Source organism: Argiope bruennichi, chromosome 8 (assembly GCF_947563725.1).
Source record: "Argiope bruennichi chromosome 8, qqArgBrue1.1, whole genome shotgun sequence".
Classification (NCBI taxonomy): Eukaryota; Metazoa; Arthropoda; class Arachnida; order Araneae; family Araneidae; genus Argiope; species Argiope bruennichi.
Genome location: NC_079158.1, coordinates 77,001,051 through 77,027,408, shown reverse-complemented (window position 1 = coordinate 77,027,408; position 26,358 = coordinate 77,001,051). Strand labels below are relative to the sequence as shown.

Below are 26,358 nucleotides of genomic sequence, written 5' to 3'. Positions count from 1 at the left end.
TTAAATGCGATAATGCAAAGACGATGCGTTATGCATTTATTTATTCATTTAATGAATGAATTTATCCTTCTGAGAATCACAATCATACAAATATTACAATACTTAATTAAAAATACTTTATTTGAAGAATATCTCATTGAATGTTCTGGAAATGGTAACCGTTTTCTGAAACTGACCTGGTCAGTTGTCATCACAGTTTCAAAAAGATTTTTCAAAAGACAGAAAATAAAAAAAAATTAATTTAAAAATATTATTTGAGCTCTGATATGTATTAAACCTCTGCATTCGGATGGTTCCATTAAGACACCATTCATTGCTTATCTTTTGACTGTTAAAAATATCTACAAAGTAGTAAGAAGATGTAGATTAATTTTTCGGGGAAATTCAACTTAAACCATATATATATATATATATATATATATATATATATATATATACTAATTTCTCAGAGTAATAAACAAGTATTTGTATCAGATGAATAATTATGCATCGAATTACTTTTTCGAGTACATACAGTTGAAAAATATGGATGTCAAAAGTGAAATAAAAGAACCGTGTACCACTTCTTCTTGCATACAGCCAACCACCCCACCACCACTGAATGTAGAAGAATCGACAGGATTTGTTGTGCCCGACTGAGCCGTGTACCACTGTAAACAGCAAAAGAAGGAAATCAAATCACATTATTACGCATCAATTACTACGCGAAAAAAAAATTCAGGAATATAAAGGCGATTGCGATTCCATTTACTCTATAGTTCGCTCAAGCTTTTGAGCGTTTAATTATAACTTTCAAATTCATCATTATTATTTTTAAATAGTTTTTATGACACTGATAGAAGTGTTTTTCAGGTAATTACACAATGTGCACCATCAACGGAAATATTCAATTGAAATATAATAATATGAGCAAGAAGTTTGTATTTATAATTTATTGTACTTTTTCAGTTTGGAGATGCATTATTCTTTATGCGGATGCGGTTAGACTGATCTTTTGAGTTTAGAAGCAATGCTGAGAAATCCAACCTCCTGAATTACCTGCAAAAAGAAAACAATCAATCAGCTCCATTTCTAAAAATGTGATCTTGTGTATATTTTGTCGATACTTAGTAATTGATATTTGCAGTATAATTTCAAAATGAATATGCAAAAATGTTTGTGTTCCTTGACAAGAAAATATACAAAGCTTGTACCTCATGCTTTTGGAAACAAAAGTCATCTTAGAACTTATACATTCTTGAGAGCAGAAAAGAAAAAATTCTTAAGAATGCGGTCATCGCTAAGCATGACAGTAAGATTTTTACTAGTTATTTAAGATTTTTTGTTGTTAAATATGGCATTTGGTGTTCTTCTGTTTATAAGAAATATATAAAATAGTTGTAAAGATTGGCGAAAGATCTGTATCGTGCTCTTTAGTTTTACCAATACATTTATCAGTATGATGACTTTTCAGATTTAAAATCGACATCATGTGCAGAATAATGTTGAAATTATTTTTGTTTACTTAAAACTAAAAATCATAATGCACATTTTTGGGTTTTTTTTGCTATTTTTTGACAAATTGTTCGAAACAATAGAGAACTCGTATTAATTGAAGAATATGGCTATCCATCATATTAATTGAAGAAGTGGAAAGCCTGTGGATGCAGACAGCAATTTGATTATTTATTCCGTACCCACATTTTGGCAAACTAACTGTTAGCTTTCTTCAGTCACTGTTTTAGACAACTATGTGTGCAGTTGTGGCTTCTAATTTGTGAAGAAGTTATCAAATTATTTAATTTGCACTGAGGTTACCAAATAGAAGGATACTAACTTCCATGTAATTGACAAATATTATTGATAGCATCTTTTGACTCACAGGATGTTAAACTAATCTAAAAGTTGGTTAACTCTCTCCAGTTATAAGACTCCTGTAAGTTGCAGATGCGCAAAAGAAAAACTGTGCATGTGTTGAGAGAGTAAACAATAGAAAGTTCTTGTCTCAATAAAACAAGTGCTTGATATTGTACAATTTCTGCATCCATGGTATGATAGGTTGGATTGTAGTTGGCTGAATGTAAACCCTACTTAAGTGGTACCAGTAGCTGCGAGTGTCTCATTTTGTAAGAGGATGCAAGGGTTCCTACAAGTTTGAAACCTCATTAAGAGAAAAATTATGAGAATGTACTCTTTTTGAAAACTTTCAATTTTTCAATCAAAAAATACATATTCTATATATATATATATGTATAGAATGTGTATCATAGATCTGATATGCAGGAAGAACATGAACATAAATTTACTTTAAATTTAATTAATTTATTTGACATTATTCAAGCTAATGCTTTGGAAATGATAAAAAATAAAAAAAAAGAATAGAATAATTTTTGAATCCAAGAAAGTAGAGTGAAAGAAACATACCTAAGGGAGTAAAAAGAAAGGAAAAGTCAATTTAAAGCTGCCAACGATGTGACTACATTTCCAAAATAATGCATAAATTGAGAGCTAATGTATTTTCCATGTCAGCACTACTTGCAGGAATAAATGCTAGGAAGAATTTTCAAACTTGATTTACCTAAAATGACTCATTGTACAGCCATTGTTTTCTTTTTTAAAAGAAAATTATTAGAAAAAGGAATTCATAATTGCTGGTTTACATGACATTTTTCAGATTATATCAAAATCTCTGTGCTCTATGATACTTAATGAAACCCTCTTGGCAATATTTCTCATTTGATTGGCAATAAATCTGGGAGCTTTAAATGTCCACAAGTTCTTGAAAATTAATCAATGGAATATAAATACTTAAATGATATACTAAGTAATATGAGATTTTTAATCCATTAAGCATTTTTCATTTGAATATTAGAGCATTTTGAATTATGCATGATATATATCTATTAAAAACAAATCTGATTCAGTATCCAAATTTAGGTACTAGGAATTTTATAGCATAATCAATGGATAGCAAATGCAATTTTATAATTTAAAATGTTTTTATTTTGATCGTATTAGGTTTTAAATGTGTCTAGTTACTAGTTTGAAAAATATTTGTTTGTTATGATGGTGTATATTAAAACATGACTACAGAATTCTTTTATAATTAATGCTCTATTTAACTCCTATAAAGACACTCCTCTCAGAAAAATAATAAAAAATTTTAATTACCAAAAAATTAAATTTTAACGAAAACAATTTTAATTGCAACAGTAGCTTTTTGAATATCAATCTAGTTCTTGAAATAAAGATAATTCATATTTAAATTCACAAGAAACATTCTGAAATCTCAGTGTTAATGATTTAGCCAAAGAGGTTGGTTCAAAATTTTAATGGATTTTTAACTGTGGACAAAGAGCAGTAGTAGTTTCTTTTTAAATGTACTGGTCTTGAAAACACATGAATCATAAAATGATTACTCTTTAATGGAATTTTTTTAAATATAATGTAATGAATTTATTGTTTCATGTGCCTTTTCAAATGTCCTATTTAATAATTTTATAACATACATTTTATTAATGGGTCATTTTCAAAATTCGGTGCCATTTGGAAATTGAAAAGACAAAAATAAAAAAAATTTAAATTTTTAAATTTTTTTTAATATTATTAAACAGACATTATTTCTGTATATTACTTGAATATTTTTGATACATTTTTTTCTTTTATATATTTTTAATTGATGTTTTTTTGGTCAGATATGATGAAAATTGTCATGTCTGTTACCGGACATTTTTCTTGTAATTTTTGTATTTCAGTTCAGTGTACAATAATGTAAAGCTATATTTAATATAAGTATAGAGTCATTTTACCCATATAATAAAAACTTTTGAATAAAAAAATATTTCTTATGGTATTTTTATACTTTTGTTTGTCATGTCTGTTACTAATATAGAATTCTTACAAGGATTTTTTTAATATAAAATACTATAAAAAACAATTAATGCAAAATGTCTGTCATTCTTATATATACTAGGCAGAGTCAATTAATATGTAACTCTAATTGTAGCAATATTATGTCAATTTAAACTTTTTAAGGAAAATTTTGAAATGGTAACAGACATGACACCAAGTAACAGACGTGACACTGAGTAACAGACATGACATAAATTCAGGAGCCAAATTTTGATGTAAAGCTTGAAAGGTAGAATTAAGCTAAAATGTGTTTCTCTTTTAGTACATAACTTTTTACTATAAAATAAAAAATAAAAAAACAAATATGTATATATTATTTGAAATTCACAGATACAGAATTGGAACATGTGTACACATTTTATTTTTTAGTATTTTCTTGAGTTACAATGCTATTTATTCAACATCATATTTGGAGTGATCCACATCAAACATCAAATATTGTAATTGGCGAAAAGAGCATCCAGTTAGATTTGGATTTGGAAGTTTCATTACAATATCCTCTGCTTCAATATTATATTCTTTATCATCCTCTCAAAAAAACTTTGCATGATTCCTGACTTTTTTTAAATACTTAACTGTAAAATTGTTGTCCTGGATGTCGATTATTTCTGAAACGAAATATTTTATCACTCGTTTACCCTCCAATTTTACAAGTACGAAGCTTTCTTCTTGAATATCTTGTTGAAAATTGTTGGATAAAGGAGAAGAAAAAGATTTACAATTATTTTCTGCGTTATTTATTGTCATGGCTGTGCTTTCTTGTTCATTTTCTTTTAATGCAAATACATTAACTATAAAACAGTCACAGACATTTTTCTGTCTGCAGAAACAGCTTAAATCCCTAAAAAACATTGAGTCGTTCCCAAAAGAAAAAATTTGATGTACGCTCATCGTTCCTTTTAAAACCGGAATATCAGATGGAATTATTTTTTTAAACATTTCTACCTCTGTTTCACAGATATAATGAAGCTGAATGTTTGTTTTATTTATTAAAACATTAAACAAAGTTTTTTCATCGGGTATATCTGTCCCCTGTGCAACTATTTTGTCAGCAGCTCTCTTAATGGCTCCCCCTATTCCATCAGCAGCACCCTTGCCGTGACCAGCCTCAAAAAAAGACCATGATCCATACTTATAACCATTATTTGCTATATGCTCATTCAAAAGGAAGAAATTTTTCTTCTGCCGATATTGTGTGGTAGGGCCATCAGAAAAAAAATGGATAATTTCAACTTCGGGGGAAATTCTCTTAAGCTCGTTGAATATTGGCTGAAGGTGAGCCCAAATTGCTGCAGGACCATGGTCGTAACATTCGGAAATTGTGCAGAACGAAATTGGTTCATGCTGGTTTCTTAGATATAAAACGAAAGTATGCAGAGTTGCCTGCTTTCTCGATCCTCCGAAAAGAAATGCCTGCACTTCTGTAGCATGTTTGCACACGTAATTTTCAGAAATAAAGTTTAATAAAGCAAATGATTTGATAACATTGCAAACATTAATCAATTCAGTAAATACAATGTGATAATAAAAAACAAAGAAGATAAGAGAAAAAATGAAAACTGTAACAAATATGCGCTTTTAAAAAGTAAGAACTTACATTTATTCCTTCCCCCATCCACCCTTAAAAAATTCTTCCTAAAACATCAACTAAATTTTAAACAAAACAAACCCAAAAATTGAATCATATTTCAAATCTTGAAACATGTCAAGTCTGTTACCAAAATTGTCATGTCTGTTACTATATAGAGTAACAGACATGACCAGTAACAGACATGACATTTCAAAGTACAAAAATTAAGGAAACTAAATAATTCCATAAAAACATGAAAATAAATTTTAATTAAAATTAAAAACCTAAAAATCTAAATTAATCAGTTGAATAAATTAATAAATAAATATATTTTATACAAAATATTAAGGTAACAGACATGACATGCAATAAAAATACTTAACACAAAAAGGCTTCAGCTTCTTCAATCAAACATTCAAGATGGCTGCTTGCACTTCTTTCTTAGAACATGTTTCACTGGTATACAAGTGTTGTCATTTCAAAATTTCAATCTTGTTGCTTAAAATGTTGAAAATATTGTATGGTAACAGACATGACTTAATGTCTGGACAGCTGTATTTAATTGGTAAAAATCATCTATTCTTCTTAAAAGGTTATTAAAACCTTCTTTATAACATAATTACAAGTATATTTCACAATAAAAAAATATGTCAGAATAAAAATTTTAATTTTTGGAAAGTAATGCAGCAAAAAACATTTTGAGTTTTATGATTTGGACAGCTGAATTTTTGTTTCCTCTCAACTTCTTTATTAGAAAAAAAATAAAAAAATCAGATGAATTATTTTAATTTTATTGTTTCTCCACTGGAAATTGCCTGCTAAAAAGCATGGTAAAAAAAATCATTTAAACTTTATAACATCTTGCAAAAAAAATGTGTTTCACATGGACAACAAATGGTGCCGAATTTTGAAAATGACCCTAATATGAAAAAAATATATACATTTTCAAATGCTTAAATCACGATCAAATGTTTCTCTGGCATTTTATTCAATCTAATTCAATGAGATATGTTTTAACATTATATGACAGAGAAATATTTGATAAGCTTCCATACTATGGTGAAAATATGAAAATTATGTAGGGTATATTTAAATATATGTTATCATTGTTTAACAAGTATCCATATTCTTATTTTTGATTTTTATTTTATATGAATGCTATGTAAACTATGTTCAAGTTTTCACTTTCTAGATAATGGAATGAACTTTTAAATGATATGTGCAGAAATATAATTTTATATATCAGATATTAACTGTTATGTATTTTCCACTCTTTGTAAAATATTTTCTTGAATTTTTTGTCTAGGAAATTGAGAAAGATGCAAATAATATTAACTTATTTCATATTTTGCTTTTAAAACAAAATTAAAGTGGTATTTTAATTATATTTAATTTTATAGTTTAAAATTCTTTAACATCAGTGAACTGCACAATCAATTAATGGCTTATATAATAAGGACTTTGGTTTTTGAAATAAAATCTTAATAATTCATAAATAGAATGTTTTAAATATAATCAATGACACCTTTTCTTCTTTTTCTTTTACTTATTTATGGGGGGAAAATGACTCTCTTTTTTCCTACATACATAATATATATTTCATATTTTTTATATTGAAAATGAATGTAATTTATCTAAGAGGATTTAAGAATGTTATGATTTAAGTAATATTTGATTCTGAATATTTGTTTACATTTACTTAGAGACTTACTGATCTATAATTTATATAATCTCTTGGGGTTTCATTAAATCTTAACGATATTTTATTCACTAAAATTATATCCAATAGTACTGAGATCTTGTGAAAAAATATTTAATGAAAAGGTGGTTATTATTATTATTATTATTCTTTGCGTTTCTTGAGATATTTATAAAATAAAAATAAAATGTATCTAAAATAATCATTTTAAATATCTGTAATATTAATTAACCAAGCAAACTTTGTGTGTTCTTTTAAATTATATGCAGCAATATGTTATATATGTTAAAATTTTAAATATCGAGATATTGTAAATGTACAACAATAAAATTTTATATATTTTTACTAGATTTGCCCCTCTGCTGGCCTACAAACGGATCTTTCTGCTGTGAAAGATGAAGACGTGTCAAAAAATAATTCATCCATCCATCATCAAAATTACAAATTTGAAGACATGTCTTTTGATAAGCCTGTTCCTCATGAAGACCTTATTACTGCCTTATATAAATGTAAAACCGTAAGTTTTAAGCCTTGTGTTTTGTGTTCTATTCTCGTTTTAATTAAAATATTATTCTTTCATTCTTTTTCTTTAGTGCATTTCAAGATACAAAATGAGATTAGTAAATGAGCTTTTCTCTTGGGGTTCTATAACTTTTTATTTATTTAGTAATATTTTCAAGATAATTTTGTTTCTTTCCATTTCTTAGAGTTAAGTTCATAATTTTTAAGTCTATGCATTTTTTTTCTTCAAATTTTAGTGAAGTTAAAATTATGTCATTGTTAAATTGGAATTTTTCTTTCTTTGTGTTTGCTAATTTATTTCCAGATCACTGTGATCTTTTGCAGTTGGCTGCTTTATTCATGCCAACTGTAACAGTAAAAGCTGTGTATGGATATTTATGTTGATTAAAAAAATTTTTGTCTAAACTTTTTATTTTTTATACATACTATTGAAACTTTTTTAAATTAAAATTTTTAAAATTAATTGTTTTATTATTTAATTTTTATTATTTGAAAATTATTTCTTTGATAGAGTTTAATTTATAATCAATAAAAAAATATTTTTTAGAATTTGTGGAGGGTGAAGACTTGAAAATTATATTGCATAATGGCCTCTTGAGAATTAACTTTCTATACTTAGAACCAAGTAATTGCTAACAGTCTTCGTATGACAAGACAATCCACAGAATATCAATATAGACTCAATATTTTTGCTACCTCAGTTGATGGTGTAACTTTAAAGACTGAAATATTTTACAGTGCTGTGATATATATATTTCCAGTTGCTTGGCTTTAAAGAAAAATTCAAAGTGATACAATTGATGCTAGAAAATCCTTAATGGTTACTTTCTTACCAGATACTTAGTTTTCTTATCTTCTAAATGAAAACTACTCCATTTATTTGTCATTATAGGTGTAAAGAATCATAAATATTGTTGTTATTCTGTAGTCGAAGTATATGGTTAATTGAGTTAATGGTTAAAGTATATGGTATTATGTTGAAGTATAAAGTTTATTTACTACTGAGGTGCTAAAATACTTGTGTTGCATAAAAAAGAAATGTTGTATTTACAATATTCTTTCTTGGTTTCTGTGTTTATTTTGAATATTATTTTGTATTACCAGAATTAAATGCAGTCATAATTTCTTTTGATGAAATGTATGCTAACCAGATGCAATTTCTCTTTCCTTTTAGAACATAACATTTCTTATTTTTAATGAAAATAAATTAACTGGCAATCTTTCTGATTCATACAGTTTATTAAAGAGCAACTGTAAATTTAAAAGTTATCAATAAAAAGCATGATTTAAAAAAATAGCATGATTTTTTTAAAAAAATCATGCTAATGTTTCGATTTTACTGCATCATATCTTATATAATAAGCATTTGTTAAAACCAATTTATATTTTATTTAATTTCAGCAGATAAATTATAAAGAAAATTTCAAAAACTAATTGTAATAAAATGAATATGGTTGTAGATACTAAAATATTTTGAAATTTGTCATAAACTTTGATTGGGACAAGAAACTCAAACTGTATTTCTTAATACTCAGCAATTAAAAAAATAGAATGGAATGGAACTTCCAGTAATAATTTCTTTGTCATATTAATATGTTTATTTAAAATTTAGAGAATGAGATATTGATCATTTTTTTTAATAATGGGTTTCGTAATGATGTGTAAATTTTATAGTTTCAAACTATGGTATCATTAAATCAAATTATATCTGTTTCAGTTCTAATTCACAAAAATCATGTAATTTGAAAATCCCTTTATTCAAAAAAGTATATGTAGGAATTTTTAAATTTAAATTATATATATACATATAAAATTTAAATCAAATTATATATGTATATATATATCATTTGCTGGCTGATTTAAATTTCTTTTGATTTTTTTCTACTGCCTCTCAGTGTGGTAGTTCTGAAATTATAAAAAAGCAAACACTTATTAAATATCATATATATATATATATATATATATATATATATATATATATATATATATATATATATTATTGCTATAAAGAAAATTCAGTTATTTTACAAGATGTGTAATTATTTCATAAATTAACAGATGAAATCAACTTGTAATAATTTCAAACATTAACCAACTGTTCAATGAATTGTTTAATAATAGATGAGTGGAATTAAATAATAATAAAAAAAAATTATAGATGAACAAAAAAAGGCTTTTTTTTTTTTTTTTTTTACATTTCATTTATTTAATGAAAATTTCATTATTCAAGCCCATTTAATAGTTGAAATATTTTGTATTTCCACAAAATCTTATTAAAATTGCCATACTTAAAAAACTAAATTAAAATAAGAAGATAATTTTTCATGTTTGTTAGCTCGTGTTTTTTAATCTGGGTATATCATCATTTGATGAAATAATTAATTAAACTATAAAATGTAAGTTTATATTACATGTGAACTGATTCTCTCTATTATTCATAAAGCAGTTTGAAATGTTATGGAATTAAAGTAATATGTGCATATACATTGAAACTCTGTCTACAATTTTTTCAAAGAACTGATGTATAAATAAAAAGACATATAATCGCAATTTAAATAAGCTATTTTGACTGTTATAAATTTAATATTACTAATGCAAATTTCTCTAAAAGTAATTTTAAAGCTTGGAGGATGATACTGGTGTATTGCTACTAAAATAATTAAATAAGATTAAATATTCATAAAAACAGACATTTATAAATTTAGACAAATATCATACTTTTATAGAATATCTTGCATACTTTGTATACATTTCTTATTGGATACAATTTATATTTATAAAACTAAACATTTCATTAAAATTATTTAGTAAAGTATTATGAATTCAGTTAAGTACATTGAATATCTTTTTTCTGGTTTTCTAATAAATAAAATAAATTTGTAAATTTTCACTGAAGTTCATGATATCTTTACTTTGTAAATTTTACTTTTCAAATACTTTTCTACATTTTGTTTTATTGGCATTGATCATATTTCTTGTGGTTTCTGAGAAATGATTTTTTCCCTTAAAAAAATAATGATTAAGATAGAAAATTTGAGAATTTTACAAGTAAAAGAAAAGATATATAACCAAAGTTTAGTATTACATGCTTGAAATACTTTATCAGTCTACTGTTTACAAATGACTCAGAACTGTGATAAAATAATTTATAATTGTAAGCTACATGTAGATAAAAGGCATTTAAAAAATGCTTTATTGTGTATATGAATATTGTACATCATGTAAAATGTGCTAATTCAGTTAGTTTTATGCACTGTTTGTTTATTTTATTTTAAGATATTATTTTGTATAATTTAGAAATTTAACTTTGTTTTCTTTTATGCTTCTGATGAGAACATTATGTTTAGAAATTTAAAGAAAGATAAAAATGAATTATAAATTAATTAAATGTTTTTATTTTAATTTATTATTTAATTTTATTTATTTATTATTTTATTTTATTCCTTTTTTTCTTCTAAAATAGTTATTTGCAAACCCACACTTTTAAAAAAAATTCTTCTGTTTATATTAATTTATCTTAAATAAAGCTACTACTTTAAGTATATGATGGCAAAAGTAGAAAATTCTAAATATGTAGGAAAGAAAATTATTAAATTTTAATATTTAGACTTGAAATATAAAAATTATATTAAAATGTTACATATTAAAAATACTAGATTAATTAATTTTCTCTTATTTTCCCTCCACAGATATCTGAACAAATGAAAACACTGGCTTCTACATTAAGTCTTTGTCAAGATGATGTAAGAAATCGAATAAAATTCTGTAGAGCACTTGAATTGTTGTTTAAACCTTTTTTCAGTGATTTCAAAATCCAAATTTTTGGCTCAACCGTGAATGGATTTGGGTTTAAAGGTTGTGATATAGATTTAAGCTTTGAAACTCCTGCTGAAGGAAAGGAAAAGGTAAGATATTTATTTAAACCATTTTTATATAAAATTTTAATGAACATAAAATGTGGATTTTGCATCCAATTTCATTTTCATATTTCCTCTTTTTTCCTACTAAATTAACTCATTTTTTTTTTTGTTTTTCTATCTGTGCTTGTAATGCATAATGTAAAGTTGAATAATTTTAAAGTTCATATCATGTGTCATTGTTTGTTTAAATGAAAGAAAACTAATTATTCTTGCTCTGAAAATATAAAAAGATGCGACATTATTATTTTTATGAAAGAATTCAATCATGGCATATGTTTACTTTTTGAAAACATAATTCATCATAAATCTTGCTATTTCAAATATACTTTAGATTGGAACAGGTTTTACATTCGACTGTTTTTTTTGTTTTTTTTTTGTTTGTTTTTCAGAAACGGGTGATTTATTAATTTATTTTTCTTTAATGAAAATATTTCCCAGTTCAAAATTCTTAAAGATCTTTCTGATAACTCTACATTGATTTCCATGGCAAGTCTTCTGAAAATCTATGATATTTTAAAGATTAGCTTCTAATAGTGGTTTATAAAATAACTGCATCACTAATAGTTTAATCAAATTGTTTAAAGTATTGTGGTAGTTAAATCAAGTAATTAAAAAACATAAAAATGTAGACATTTTGCGCAAAGTGATATTTTATAGAAATTATGCAATTTTTTAATGAGTTAAAACAATAACTTATTAGGAAATGCATCTTAAATCATTTTAATATTTAAAATAGTTGTTCGCTAGTATTTTGCATTTACTGCATCTATGGTTCAATTAAATATTTGATATTTTTGTATTATGATTTAGAAATGTAATTCCTTAAAATTTATTTTTTATAATAATATTGATCAAATTTTACAATTTTTTTTCTTTTGAAGTACTAATTCCAGCATTTAAATAATAATGATGTGCAATTATTATTATTTATCAACATAATAATTGCACAGTTTAAATGCTTGAAATATAACTTTTAATAATTATCCCAGTTAATTTTCTGTCATTTAGTACCATCATTCATTTTAGTTATAGTTTTGTTGAGCTCTCAATTAAAATACTGATTTGATTTTGAAGATCAATGCTACTATTAAAATGTTTAATGTTTGAAAAAACAAAATAATTACTGTTCATTCTCAAACTCGAAAATCTTCCATTAATGTGTCATGCAAATGCATGCATTAATATATGTTTATTTAGTCAAAATAGAAGTGAAAAAAGATAAAAGAAGGAGATGTTTACACTTAACAATGAGCATAACATGGATTATCTGTGAAATTGGGAGATGTAGAAACTGTGGATATCATGTAATATTGTATGTAAAAATACTGATTCACAATAAAATACTTTAGAGCAATTTTGATTTTCTCTAAGGTGCCTAAATTATGATGAATAAATGGAAGATTTCTGTTCTTAAAATTTGGTAATTTGCTTTTCTTGAAATAATAATTTTTTTAATGTTAAAACATTTTTTTTTAATATTTAATTTTATGTAACATTTTGAGATTAAAAACAGTAGATGATCTTGGCCACATTTTATGATATTATCTAAAATATTTTTTGTGATAGTTCTGAACACTCTTTTGCCATTTCAATTACCTATATAAGTAATCAATATGCAGTTTTGAATTAAAATAGTACAATAAGAAGCAACATGGTACTCATATACATGTGGGGGGAGAAGCTGAAAACAAAAAGTATCTAATGAAGCTTTAATCAAGTTTGTAGAAGTGGAAATCTCTCATTCTTGCAGATCTTGCCCCTTTGCGAGATAGAATCATCGAAAATTGGTAGTCTTTGGATACTAAAAGAAATCGTAATAATTATATGTTGAACCAATTGATTGAAATTTGCCAAATATGTGGTTTAAAAACAAAACTTTAAAATTCATGTTATTGATTCTATAATTATTTTAGCTATACAATGTTAATTTATTTACAGTTGATAATATCCGTGAAAAAACCTTCAAAATTTTAGTGAATCATTTTGCAAATTTTTGTGCTCATTCTGTGTGTATTTGAGAAACTGGTACTTGTGCTTTACCCTATGTCAGAGAGTAATTGTCAAAGACAACATGTCCGTCTATTGATTATGTTCACCAGTCACATGAAATTAGGCTTAAAATTCACAATGGAATGCAGTTAAACCAAAAGTTTGCAAATGGCGTGCAATTATTCACAAATATTGAAGGGGGGATCAAAATTTCAAGGCATTTTGCTTAAAGGGATCTGTTTTACTATATGTATTTTTGGGAGGTGGAATAGTAGATCTGTCTCTAATGGTATTTGGGTTACTTCAGAAAAACTTTATATATTATTATATTATTAGCTTTTATTAGTATTGTGGTGATCTTCATGTAGAATGTTGTATAAAGCATTTCATCGCTAGTAGAAAAATAAACTCTTTATTTCACTAACAACTATCGGAACATCACTGCTTAGTGCATGTGTACATAGAACGAGGATTCCCCGGGCGAAGTATTAATATAGATTGTATTAGGGAAAGTAGATGGGTAGCGCTTTAGAATGATATGAATGAAAGATGGTGATACGATCACAACAGTATATAAGCTTATCTTTCATTGAGAATACAAGAGCATTCCAAAACATGGTCTTTTAATTAATTTCTTGCTGCTTTTAAATGATACAAGAATAATTACTCTTCAGCATTGTCTTAGCTATTTAAAGAATGTCATTACTACAAAGCTACTGTTTAATAGATCCATGTGCTTGCATTTTTATATTTCTTTTGCTAAAATTTTGTTTATAGTTTTAACTTATTTTTGATTTTTATATGAATTCTTCTAATTTTATTGTAATAAAGAATATTAATTCTTAAAATTCTCTATAGAAAATGTTAAATCTCTCAATCTTTACTTTTACTAAATGTGTATTATTTTTTTATTCTCTGCTTTAGTATCATTATTATTATTTTTTTTTAATCTGAAAAGCTTTGTGAATTAACAAAAAACCTGCATATTTTATTTTTTAAAGATATAATTACTTTTTTTCTTTTTAAAGATAAATATCTTTCTTAAAATTTATTGTCACATTCTTCTTCAAGCTGTTAAAAATAATATAGTTTCATTGATTCATTTCAATTTGTTATTCTAGTTAATTTACTCTAATGCCGTTTGTTTAACTATTTTTGCTATTCAAATTGATCATGGTGTTTTTATGCTTTCTTATTAAATTAATACAGTAATAACAATTTGACATTTGGTTTTGATATTTTATTCAAATATTTATTTTTATTATTCTTTTTCTTAACTACCTATGTGTTATATTTTTTCGTATTGCGTTGTTAATTTAAGGAATTTTTTGCAGCTAATACCAAAGTTTAAATGGGTAAGAAATTGTTTTAGTTTAGGTAATGTCCTGCTTTTAAGTAACTAAAAGGCTATTTTTTGATACATCTCATAGTTTTGCCAGACAAAAAATAATTAGGAACTTAATGTTTTAATTAGCAGGACAAATTTTATACCATGCAAAGAATTTACTTTTTTTAACCATGCATTTCTACATCTTTATTTTATTCTATATTTAAAAATGTCAGACACCTTAAATACACCTTGTAAAAATTAAATTTTTTACAAACTTTTGTAGTTATATATATATATCTTCAATACAGTTTTCCTTCATTTTGTTTCATTGGTATTTTGTATTCTGTTTTTTAAATAAATTTTTAATTTCTTCATATAATTTTTTAAAAATTCCTTTTTTTTTTTCTTTTTTTTTTTAGAATTTTTATATAGAACCACCAGATGTACCACTAGTTAGTGAAGTTACTAGTGGAAAAGTCACTCCTCAACAAATCTCTGAATTACCTCCTAAAGAGCAACTTCTTTTCATTCATAATGTGCTTTTAGAATATTACAGAGAATCTGAAGATGCACCCATATTTATAAATGCACACGTACCACTTGTGAGATTCCATCATGATAAATTTGGATTAAAATGTGACCTAACTTTTAAAAATAAGTAAGTGAGAATTATTTTTTATGAAGCAAAATGCACTAATTTTATCATTTACAATTTTTATTTACAATACTCCATTTAGTTTACATTGCACACATTATAAAATATCTCATAATCAGTACAAATAAACTTGCAATGGCAAAATAATAACACTGTTAAAAATATAAATTTAAATCTGAAATTTAGGCCTAAGAGATTGTCTTGTGAAGAGAAGATTAAGACCTGAGTGATTTAAGATGTTTTTTTCTAATTCTTTTCTACCACAGTACCTTTCTACACCTACCTATCACACTTTCTACCTTTTACTACCTTGAAAACCAAAATAATTTGATATGTATTAGAAAAGTATAAAGATGCTAATGAGGAATTGAGAATCAAGATGAAATGCAAATAAAGAAGGTTAAATCTAAGGAAGCAAATGACATATTGTAAATTTTTATAAAATTTGCTGAGCATTATTTATTTATTTTAGCACATCAAAGCTTCATTATGCACATACTGATTTAAAAAAAAAAAAATTCCAATGCTAATCTTGTAAGGTGTAAGCATTTCACTATGTCACCTTAATAATCACTATATTTCATGTGATAATGTATATTAATTTTTAAATTGCATTCAATCATGATTTTCTGATTACAGTATTATATGTATACATTTTAGTTTTGAAAAAAATCCACACAATTTTCAATAATATTTATTAAGCTGTTGTCAATTGATCATAAAACAAGACCAGCAGATTTTGAATATTGCAATTTCTGTAGATGATAATAAAAAAACTTGAACTAGTAAATTCTAAAATATACTTTTAATTGCCTAAGAACTCCTTTAAATTGTTCAGTATCAGTTAAATCTCCTTAAGATTCTTTTATATTTTAAATAATTAATAAATTAAAAGCAAATTGTCTGTTTTATCTCAATTTGTGTTACTTATTTTAAAATACTATTATAAAACTGTGTATTATGTTTATATCATGCTCTCTTATCTAAATTAATTCACCACTGTGTTAAATTAAAACACCATTAAGGCATTTAAAAATTTGTGTTCTACTTGTAAGATTTATAAATTTTATGAAAAATATCGAAACTTGTCAAGAAATATCTTGAACATTATAATTCAATTTTTCTAAACAATAAGTTTGTGTAAACTCTATTAAAGTAGTTACAAATGTTTGATATTATAAATTTAAATGATAAAATTTGAAATTTTTTGATTATTCTGAAAATTTCTTGTATAATTTCTTATTGTATTAAATGTCTTTAAATCTCAAAAGAGTTGAAAAAAAATGAGGATCTTTAAAAAATTTTTTGTTTATTTATTCTTTCTCATTGAACTTATGAAAATGTTGTATTTAAATTTAGAAATAAATAAAGTGTTATGTGTATCCTATCCAGTTGCCTTAAGTTTCAGAAATATTAATAATTTTTGGCCCATAATAAAAGTTCTCTTTATAGAAAAGTCATTCAAATGATATTTAAATTTGTTAAATTTTGTTCAGCCTAATTGCATTGCAGCTGCAAATTAAAAATCTATATAATGGAGGTTAATTTTTAATTCAATATTTGAGATTGCAAAATTTATTATTTGCATTTTATTGCTGAAAACCTTTATAAATTTAAATTAAACATAAAAATAATGTTTAATTCTTCCATTTGACTTATGACTATTTTTTTCCTTTATATTTTAACTTTCAATATTTTTCGACAGGGTAGCATTTGCGAACACAAAGCTGTTATATTTATACCATAAACTGGACAATCGTGTGGCCCCATTAATGATGACTATACGTTATTGGGCCAAATATCTTGATATAATTGGAAAAGGTTTGATGTTTAATTCCTACACCATATCTTTGATGATAATTTTTTTTCTACAAACTCGAAGTCCTCCTATACTTCCAAGTGCTGAGTCAATCATAGCATGGAATGGTAAGTTCGATGGAAAAGCAACTTCTGTTATAACATCTTATATTACTTTTTAAATAGTTTCACAATGTAAGATAACTTTTTATTATATATTGAAAATAGTGTTAGATTTATTATTTTATTAAAGTTGATATTAAGTAAATTTTAGTTCTATCTTTTCTGTGTATTCATGAAAATTTGATTGAATACATATGTATCTGCTGCAAAAAGAGAAAAAAAATCCCAAAGTTGACTTTAAAAGAAATAATTAATTATCCAGATTTTTTAATATCTCTACTTAGATGACTTTAAATTAATTTTAAAAGTACTCTATCTGATATATACCTAGTATTGATGCAGATAAAAATATTTTTCTAAGTGTGTGCGATACAATATTTTTAACTTAACAAAACAATTTTTCACTGCAGCATTTTTCCTGATTTTTGGTTACTTTCTCTGATCTTTCATATAGCTGTTAAATTTCTTTTTGAATCCTCTTGTAGGAATCTAGTCACTTGATAATGGAAAAATGGAATCACTTGATATTCCATTTTCGCTACTCATTACTATTGTGGATATAACAGAATTTGCTTCATATTATGTTTGTTATTGTTATAACGAGAAATATTGCACTTTTAAAAAAAATATTTTTACTTCGAAAAACCACCACATAGAGCTTATGTTATTTCTCCCTATTTCATCTTGCTTCCTTAGGAAAAAAATGCAAAATTGTAATATTGATTGACCATACACATTAATTACAGTAATTTAAAAATATACTACAAATTTAAGAAAATATTGCTTAGTAATTAAACTAATGCCGGTGGAAAGAAAATTATTTGCTTTCTTAAATGAAATATAAAATGTTTTCATGTGATGATTATCTTAAAATTTAGTGGCAGAAAAACTTGAAAAAAAAAATGCTAATTTTTGCTACATATTTTAATTGTAAAAATTAATTTGTAAAGTTGAAAATAGTGTGATTAATCAAAAAATGAAACCCAAAATAGAATATGCCAATTTCATATTGCTACTGTTCATTCTTTAATAGAGAGATTTAAGGACAGATAGACACATGTGTTATCAGTTTGATATTATAAATATGAATTCTATGATTTTTATTTTTATTTTGCATCTATGTTGTTGATTAGATAATCAATATCTGTTTGTATTTACAATAATAATTATGTATATATATTGCTATTTTTAAAATTCAGGTTTGTTCATTTCTCTTTAGCTAAGCAATTTTTTTGCTCTGTGAATTAAATTGTTTTTTAAGTGTTATTGCCACATTTTAATTTTAGCAATTCTAAAAACTTTTATTCCATTTGGTTGTTTTGCAGTTTATTGCTATCAATAATGTAAGAAAAGGAATCTGTTTTTAAAATATTTCCTACAGATTTTTCATCAAAATTCTGGATTTCATTTCTATTAAAGATAAAGAAACTTCTTACTTGAAATTATTAATAATATATATAATATGATATTGTTTCTTTTTATATGGATATATATTAACAAATACTGTTCTGATGACACCGAAAACTTTTACAATAACAATGTTTTAAAATTATTAATATTTTTTGCAATTTTATACATGTATGGAAATAAACACATGCTATGGTTTATTCAATACTATTTGACTTCAGGAATTAGCTGATTTGCTGATAATATTAATTTTGTTTAGTTTCTATTGAAATTCTTATACATTATTTGATGTTCTCTCAACAAAGATTTTTAAGAATCGAATCGAATTGTACTTAGATATTATATGGATTTATTTTACAAATGTTCTGTTTTTCATTATATAAATCATCTTAATTGGGTGATAAATGATACCAGATAATAAACTTTTGGGGTATTGGCATTTTCTTAATTTCCTTATAAACTACAGAGATATTAAACAGGATATTTTCTTAGATCTTAGGAAAGAAAAGAGAAATCATGTATTAAGTATGTGTTCAAACAATGAAAATGGTAGAACTTCAAAACAATAATCAAATTTGCTGTCGAAAACTATGCCGAAAAATAGTTTTAAATTGTCAAATATCAGGAACAATTTGTATGGCAACTGTATTAGTATCATTAAAAAGCAATTTTTAAATTTTAAATTATTGTGAAAATAAATATTATGCAATAATATCTGTGGTAGTATCATGGAAAATTGCCAACATCTCATTAATTTTTAACTATTTTTTTTTTTTTTTTTTTGCAAAAAAACTGCTTCAAGGTGCACATTTTTACCCTCCGAGGCTCATTTATGCTGAATTTGGTAGCTCCAAATAATGTGCCAGAACACATATATACTCTTTTATTATTAAATGTTATAAAATATAAATAGGCTTAACAGCTATATAGATAACATCTGTATCATTTGCTTCATTGGAGTGTTATAATTCAGTGCTAGAGGAGTAAAAAATTGCATTTAGTGCATATTACCTAATTGGAATGTTTTTAATTCGAAATCATGGACAAATCATGTTTTTTCTAGCACAAAACATTTGCTCTTCCCTGATATTTTTAATTTCTTATTGGTATGTAGTATTGCCTAAATTAACCAAAATAGATTTAAATTGCAAAGACAAAATAAAAAAGCATTTATTTCTGAATTATTTTTATTAATTATATAGATGTATACTTTGTGTTCACAGTTACTATAAGTGAACTGTAATTCAAATAATTCCCATAATTCATTTGTTGATAACTTACTGTACATACATTCAATTAAAAGCGTAATAAAATATTTTGCTTGCACTTAAAGCACTTTGTAATATACATTACAGTGTAGTTCTAAAATGTTGAAAGTTTAATCTACATCTCTTGTATTGAGAATGTGTGGAAATCATTTATTAAAATTGCATATTAATTTATTGGAATTTTTAAAATTATATTATTAAACTCATCTGCTAAGTTTCAAAACTAAATATTTGCTACCATTTTAACTTAAAATTTTATATTTTGTTTTAGCCATATTAAACTTTTATCCTGTTTTGGTTTAGCCAATTTCTGTTTTTTTTTTTTTTTTTTTTTTTTTGTGCAAATTGGATTTTGAATCTAATTAAAAATGAATATTCATTTAAGTTAAATGTTACTTTTTTTGGACATTTGAATAATTTTTTTTCTGTTGTTTCATTTTTAAGTACTGTTAAGTTAAAAGAGAAGATCATTTTCTGGATTATTGTTCCTTAAAAATTGCATAATCTTGGTATTTTCAATGTATTTTGTGTATTACTTCTAATAGTGTGTATAATTTTATAAATACTTCATCGAATTAATGGTTACAATATGCATTCTACATGAGAGAAATATTTCATTAAGAAACAAGATGAGAAACATTAAACATTTGTAAATTCTTTTTATAATATACCCTACATAATAATTTGCATTTCTCTAAATTAACCATTATTTGTATTATTCAAACAAATTTTCATTTCTATAATTTCATATAATATTATTTTTTTTTTTCATTCTACTTTTTCAGATAGTTTTATAGCTGATGACATGGATGATAAAAGCTTTTTGGATATCTTGGAAAAAATACCACCATCAAAAAATGAACAAGCTTTAGGTAATTTTATGTTTGTAAAGCACACAATAAAAAAAATAAAATTCCACTACCATTTAAACTTTAGCATTCTCTTAAGCTCCCAAAGTACATGTCTCAGATCTATAGAATTAACTCACAAAAATATTTTCATTTAATTTTTCAAATAATTCAGTTAAAATAGCATTTCTTTATACTTAAGTAGCCAAAAAAAAGTTTTTAATTTATTTTTTAAAAATTTATTAACTATTTTTTAAATAATTATTATGCAAATGAAATGGCAATTTGCCAAGTGTTAAGATATAAATGATATTACTTAGTAGAAAAAACATATTACTTACTTTATTATTTCAAATTTTATTATATTTTTAGAACCAAAAAATTGTGGCATTCTAAATTTCTTAAATTTATAACCAGTTGAGCCAATTGGAACAAGAAAACATATTGGTAGAAAAATTACAATAGATTTTTTTTTTAATTAATCATATGTCTGTCTCTATGAGGCAATTTATGAAAACTAATCATATCTTTGATTATTTCATTTCTTAATGAAACTAAATGAATAGGATGTCATTGATGAGTTGTTTCTCAAGTATGTTTAAGTTTTCTGATTTTATCTCCATTAAAATATTTATGAAATTCTAGAATTTTCAAGATTAATGTAATTTGTAATAACTTTTTCATTTTTAGATGAATTGCTGAAGGAATTCTTTTTCTTTTACTTGTACTTTGATTTTACTCAAGTTATTTGTCCCATGACTGCTAAAGCTGTGCCAAGAAAAGAATTTTTCTCTCGGAGTGAAAATTCTTATTTTAAAGTAAATTTCTTTTGTTTATATTTTGAAATTTATTGTATACATTCCAACTAATCTTACTGTTACATTTTGTCTACTGTATGTTTGATGAATGGCTTTCATTGATACTACTAAGAATCCATACAGCATTTGATATATTTATATAATTCATATAAAATTGTTATTTAGAGGCATTATAATATATCATAAGAACTAATTCTCTAGTTCTACTTTGCATTTGTATATCCTTCTGTGATAATTTAAGCATAGAATATTAATGCAAATTATACTTAATTATTTAAACTTAAATAATCAATTTACCAACTTTATTTAAGCAAACCAATTTTTATTCAGAACAATTTGTATCATCAAACTAATTTTATGACATTTTCGTTTTCTCTGATAAAAAAAATGAAGTACAAATTTGATGCATTTTTGTAGAAGAAGTAAATTTTACTAAGCATAAATGTCATATGTCAATTTCATTGTCTTTAATGCATTGAAAATAAATTTTACAATTATATAACTTATTACAAGCCATAAATAATTTTCCAAAATTATATTTTGCAATTCTGATTGCTTTTATGGAAAAAATCTTATAAATGAATTATAACATTATATTAAAAAGATAAGAAAGAATGTAATTGATTTCTAAAATTGATTTATATTTAATCAAACTTTTTTATTGATTTTAAATTGACAATTTTGAGTTAATGAACTTTAGAATTGGAATGCCCCATTCAAAATATTTGTAATATTTTTCTTTTTTCTAGTTGAAAAAGGATTTTCATCACTACATACATATATATTAATTCCTGAAATTAATCCATCAACAACAAATTCGATGAAAAATTTTATAATATTTACTAAATCTGATTGCCCTGTATTTTGTTATTTATAAAATCAATATAAAGGAAGAAAAGTATATCATTGGAATTTTAGATAAATTTCATTTTTGAAATTAGTTTTCTTAATTTTATTTAATGAATTGCACTTATTTTAGATTTTATTTAGGGTATTTATAGCCAATGAAAAAATTAATGACTGTTTGATTTAAAAAATTCTAGTTTTTTAAGATTTCCATTGTTATTTAAAACTTCATTTTTATCATCATTTTTTTTTTTTTTTTATGTTTGCATTTATTTACTAATTAGTCACAATTTATTATATACGGGAGAATGTTATTCTTTTGGCTGATTTCCATATTAATTTTGTGTTCCATAATAATGGGTTCATTTATAATTTCTCTAGTTTGTTTTAAATACTGATCCTAATTCTGCTTATTTTTATATTACACATTTTAAAAGACCAAAATTTTCCATTTTAATCATTTCTTTAAAAGGCTTCATACTATTGTTCCTCTGACCTGGATTTATAAAAACAAATATAAATGAGAAAATGCCTTTCTAATCGCAAAAGAAAAATAATTTTTAATAAAAAATATAAGAAAAATTTATTTCCAAAATTCTGTAGTATTTAAGAAAATCGTTTCTTTTGAAATATATTTATCATTCTACTATTTAATGTAAGAAAAAATTTTTTTTTTTTACTCGACTTCATAGTTTGAAAAATTTATCAATATTTTCACACTGTTAGCAGTTAGTCAGTAGTTTGTTTCTCTGTACTTTGGTTGACAATCCACATTGCCATTAAAAAAGATAAAGTCATAAATCAAATTCATTACTGAGATAATAGTAATAAATTTCAAAAAGACTTACCTACATAAATTCTTATTTTATGAAAAATTTTTAGTATGGTTAAGCACCATCAACTTGATTTTTTTTTAATAAATAATTAAAGCTTAAACTACTTAAAATGAAATGTACTTAAAATTGGAAAATATTTTAATTCATTATTCCTTCAAAAGTAAACTTCCAATTCAAGAGAAATGAAAAAGCAAACTTTTATTTTTGGCTCTCAATGCATATTTAATTACACACTATTATTACAATGTTTTTAGATTGGAATGGAAATGTATAATAGAAATATTACCCTTAAATTACCAACTATCTCAATTTACAAAAATCATCTTGAATAAATTATCCCTAATTTCTAGCATATAAAAGTATTATATTTCTCCTTGGAATCAAAGATATAAATTTAGATATAAATTGAAATTTAAACTTCTATAACTCATTATTAATTTGGAATAGAACCATCAGAAAATAGGATTATTATTTTGAGAGCCCAAAATACACACATTAGTATCATTTCTTTATAGTATCAAAAAAATTTATATTACTTAAATTTTTATTCAGTATAGTAAGCATTTCTTTCAAATAGTAACAAGTTGAACTAAATAATTGGTGGATAGTTTTTTGTACTAAATATATATATTACCAAATTTTTACTAATTGACTGCACTGAATAAGGTGGTCAATGGAACAGCCTTCTCTCCTAATATTTTAAATTTTTTGTTAAAAAAGATTTTTTATTATTTAAAAATGTTTTTACTGTGGAGAGAATTATTATTATTTTTTTTTTCTTTTTATTCCTATTGTAAAAATATGACTTAATTCTTAAAGTAAATCTTTACTCCATCTCAAAAAACTACTCTAGCTACCTTGTTAATAAGATAGTATGGGAAAAGTGTTATATATAACTTAAATGGAGAGTAGTTTTAGGCTTCAGGGATCTCGATAAAGATTTGCAAAGTTTTATCCAAAGTTGTATCATGAGAACTATTTCAATATGTAATCTTCCTGTAAAGAATCTAACAAAGAGCTATTATAGAACATTTTTATATATATTGCTGAAAGTTTTTATAGATGTTTAACATTAGTTAATATAATATACTTAGGTTAAAGGGGGAAAAAAAGGGAAAATAATAAAACCAATCTATATATGTATTTTTCTTTCTTAGCTGTCAGTTTATTGTTTTTAGGAAAACTTGTAAAATATATGATTTAATTTATCAAAAAGTTAACTATAGATTATCTTTTTAAAAATGTAAGTCAAAAGAACTTACATAATCATTTAATGCAAAGAACAGACGTTAATTTAATGTATTCCTCTGTCAGTTTATTATGCAAATGTAAATAAATATGAAGAAATTGCATTCTCATATAGACTATTCATTCAAATTTTATTATACATTAGTAGTTTGAAAACTTTTAATCTACTTTGTTTGTATTATTGTTTTCTGTTTGCAATGAAAATAACTTGCAGATTCTAATCAAACACTGTTCTTTGCAGATGAATACATTATGTGTGCAAGATCCTATGTGTCTCTCGCACAATGTTGCAGAACTTGTAGATCACAAGTATTGCAGAAAATTGGCTTGCGAGTTGCTGGTAGCTTGCAACATCTTTCTAAATGAGGATACATTAAAACCATCTACGAGTGCTTGGGGATTAATTAGCATGTTAGATACACCTCAAAATTATTCATTCAAACGCTTGACTACATCAAAAACTGTTTCACTTTCAGTACCTTTATTAACAAAATCGATTGATGGTCTTATCCCAGAGAGTGAAAGGATGTCTACTACTGCTGATACCTTACTGAAAATCTTAGATTATGCATTTCTTTTCAGTTACAGGCGTCTGAAAACTAGTGAATATCTAAACTTACTCAGAAAGCTGGATGAACTCATTTTGAAGCATAAACGGCAATCTGAGGCTGCTGCTAAAGCTAAATTGGAGATGCAGCAAATTCGACAAAGTTTGAACAAAAATAAATTGGATGCAGTTATAGGCATCAATATAGCTAGTGTCAATAAAATTGAAGCAGAAGAATCTATGCTAGAACAATTTCAGAAATTTAATGCAGAAAATCAGTTAATTTTCTGTGCAGAGCTCAAAGCATCTAAAAATATTTGGCAAGGTAGGGATCTAGTCCAGTTAGATACTGTATATGATTCAAAAAATATTTTAGAAAAGGAACATTTAATTTCAAGCCTGACAGCTAAACTGAATGATAAGAGAGAGAAAACAGAGCCTTATCTATTTTTGTGTGAATGCCATGCTGCCAAAGATAAACCAAAAACACTGGTACTTAATTTTAAACCTTGCAAGAAATTAAATTTCAACCCTATGCTAAGTACTTTCTTGAAGCAATATATTCCATACATTATGAAAAAAATAAGTGAGTGAAATGATTTTCTGGTTTTTAAATTAGTGTAAATAAAGAATTTTATTTTACCGATTTTATTTTTCATTTATAGTGAAAAACCTTACATGAAAACATTACAAATTTCAAATGTTGAAACTGTTTTAATCTGTTCTTGCCTTCATTAAAATAATAACAACTTCAAATATCTAGAATAGAATTGAATGAATATTTGATAGGTGTTGACTTAAATTGATGTTCTTATATTACAGAATTTCTTTATTCTTTTAATTTTTCTTCATTACATAATCTCATCTGGATTTTTTATTTGTTTATGTAGTTATTTTTAGTTATAATGGATTCCAGAATTCAATTAAACCATCAGTAAAAGTATGTATTTATTAGTATAGTTGAAATTCTTTAGAATTTTATTTTTTAATATTGAGTACATTAATGAAGCATTTGTGGATCATAATTCATCTTAAAGGTAACAT

At 24.7% G+C, this 26,358-nt stretch overlaps 1 protein-coding gene across 1 annotated transcript; it reads left to right on the top strand.

Moving 5' to 3' along the window:
* The first annotated feature begins 1,028 nt into the window (after positions 1-1,028).
* Positions 1,029-25,960, top strand: LOC129981186 (poly(A) RNA polymerase, mitochondrial-like). Its single transcript, XM_056091919.1, has 8 exons — positions 1,029-1,291; positions 7,510-7,677; positions 11,372-11,587; positions 15,341-15,579; positions 17,282-17,502; positions 20,957-21,043; positions 21,710-21,837; positions 25,009-25,960. Exons 1-8 carry the CDS (start codon positions 1,139-1,141, stop codon positions 25,906-25,908), a joined length of 2,112 nt encoding a protein of 703 aa, XP_055947894.1. The 5' UTR covers positions 1,029-1,138; the 3' UTR covers positions 25,909-25,960.
* Positions 25,961-26,358: the final 398 nt, after the last annotated feature.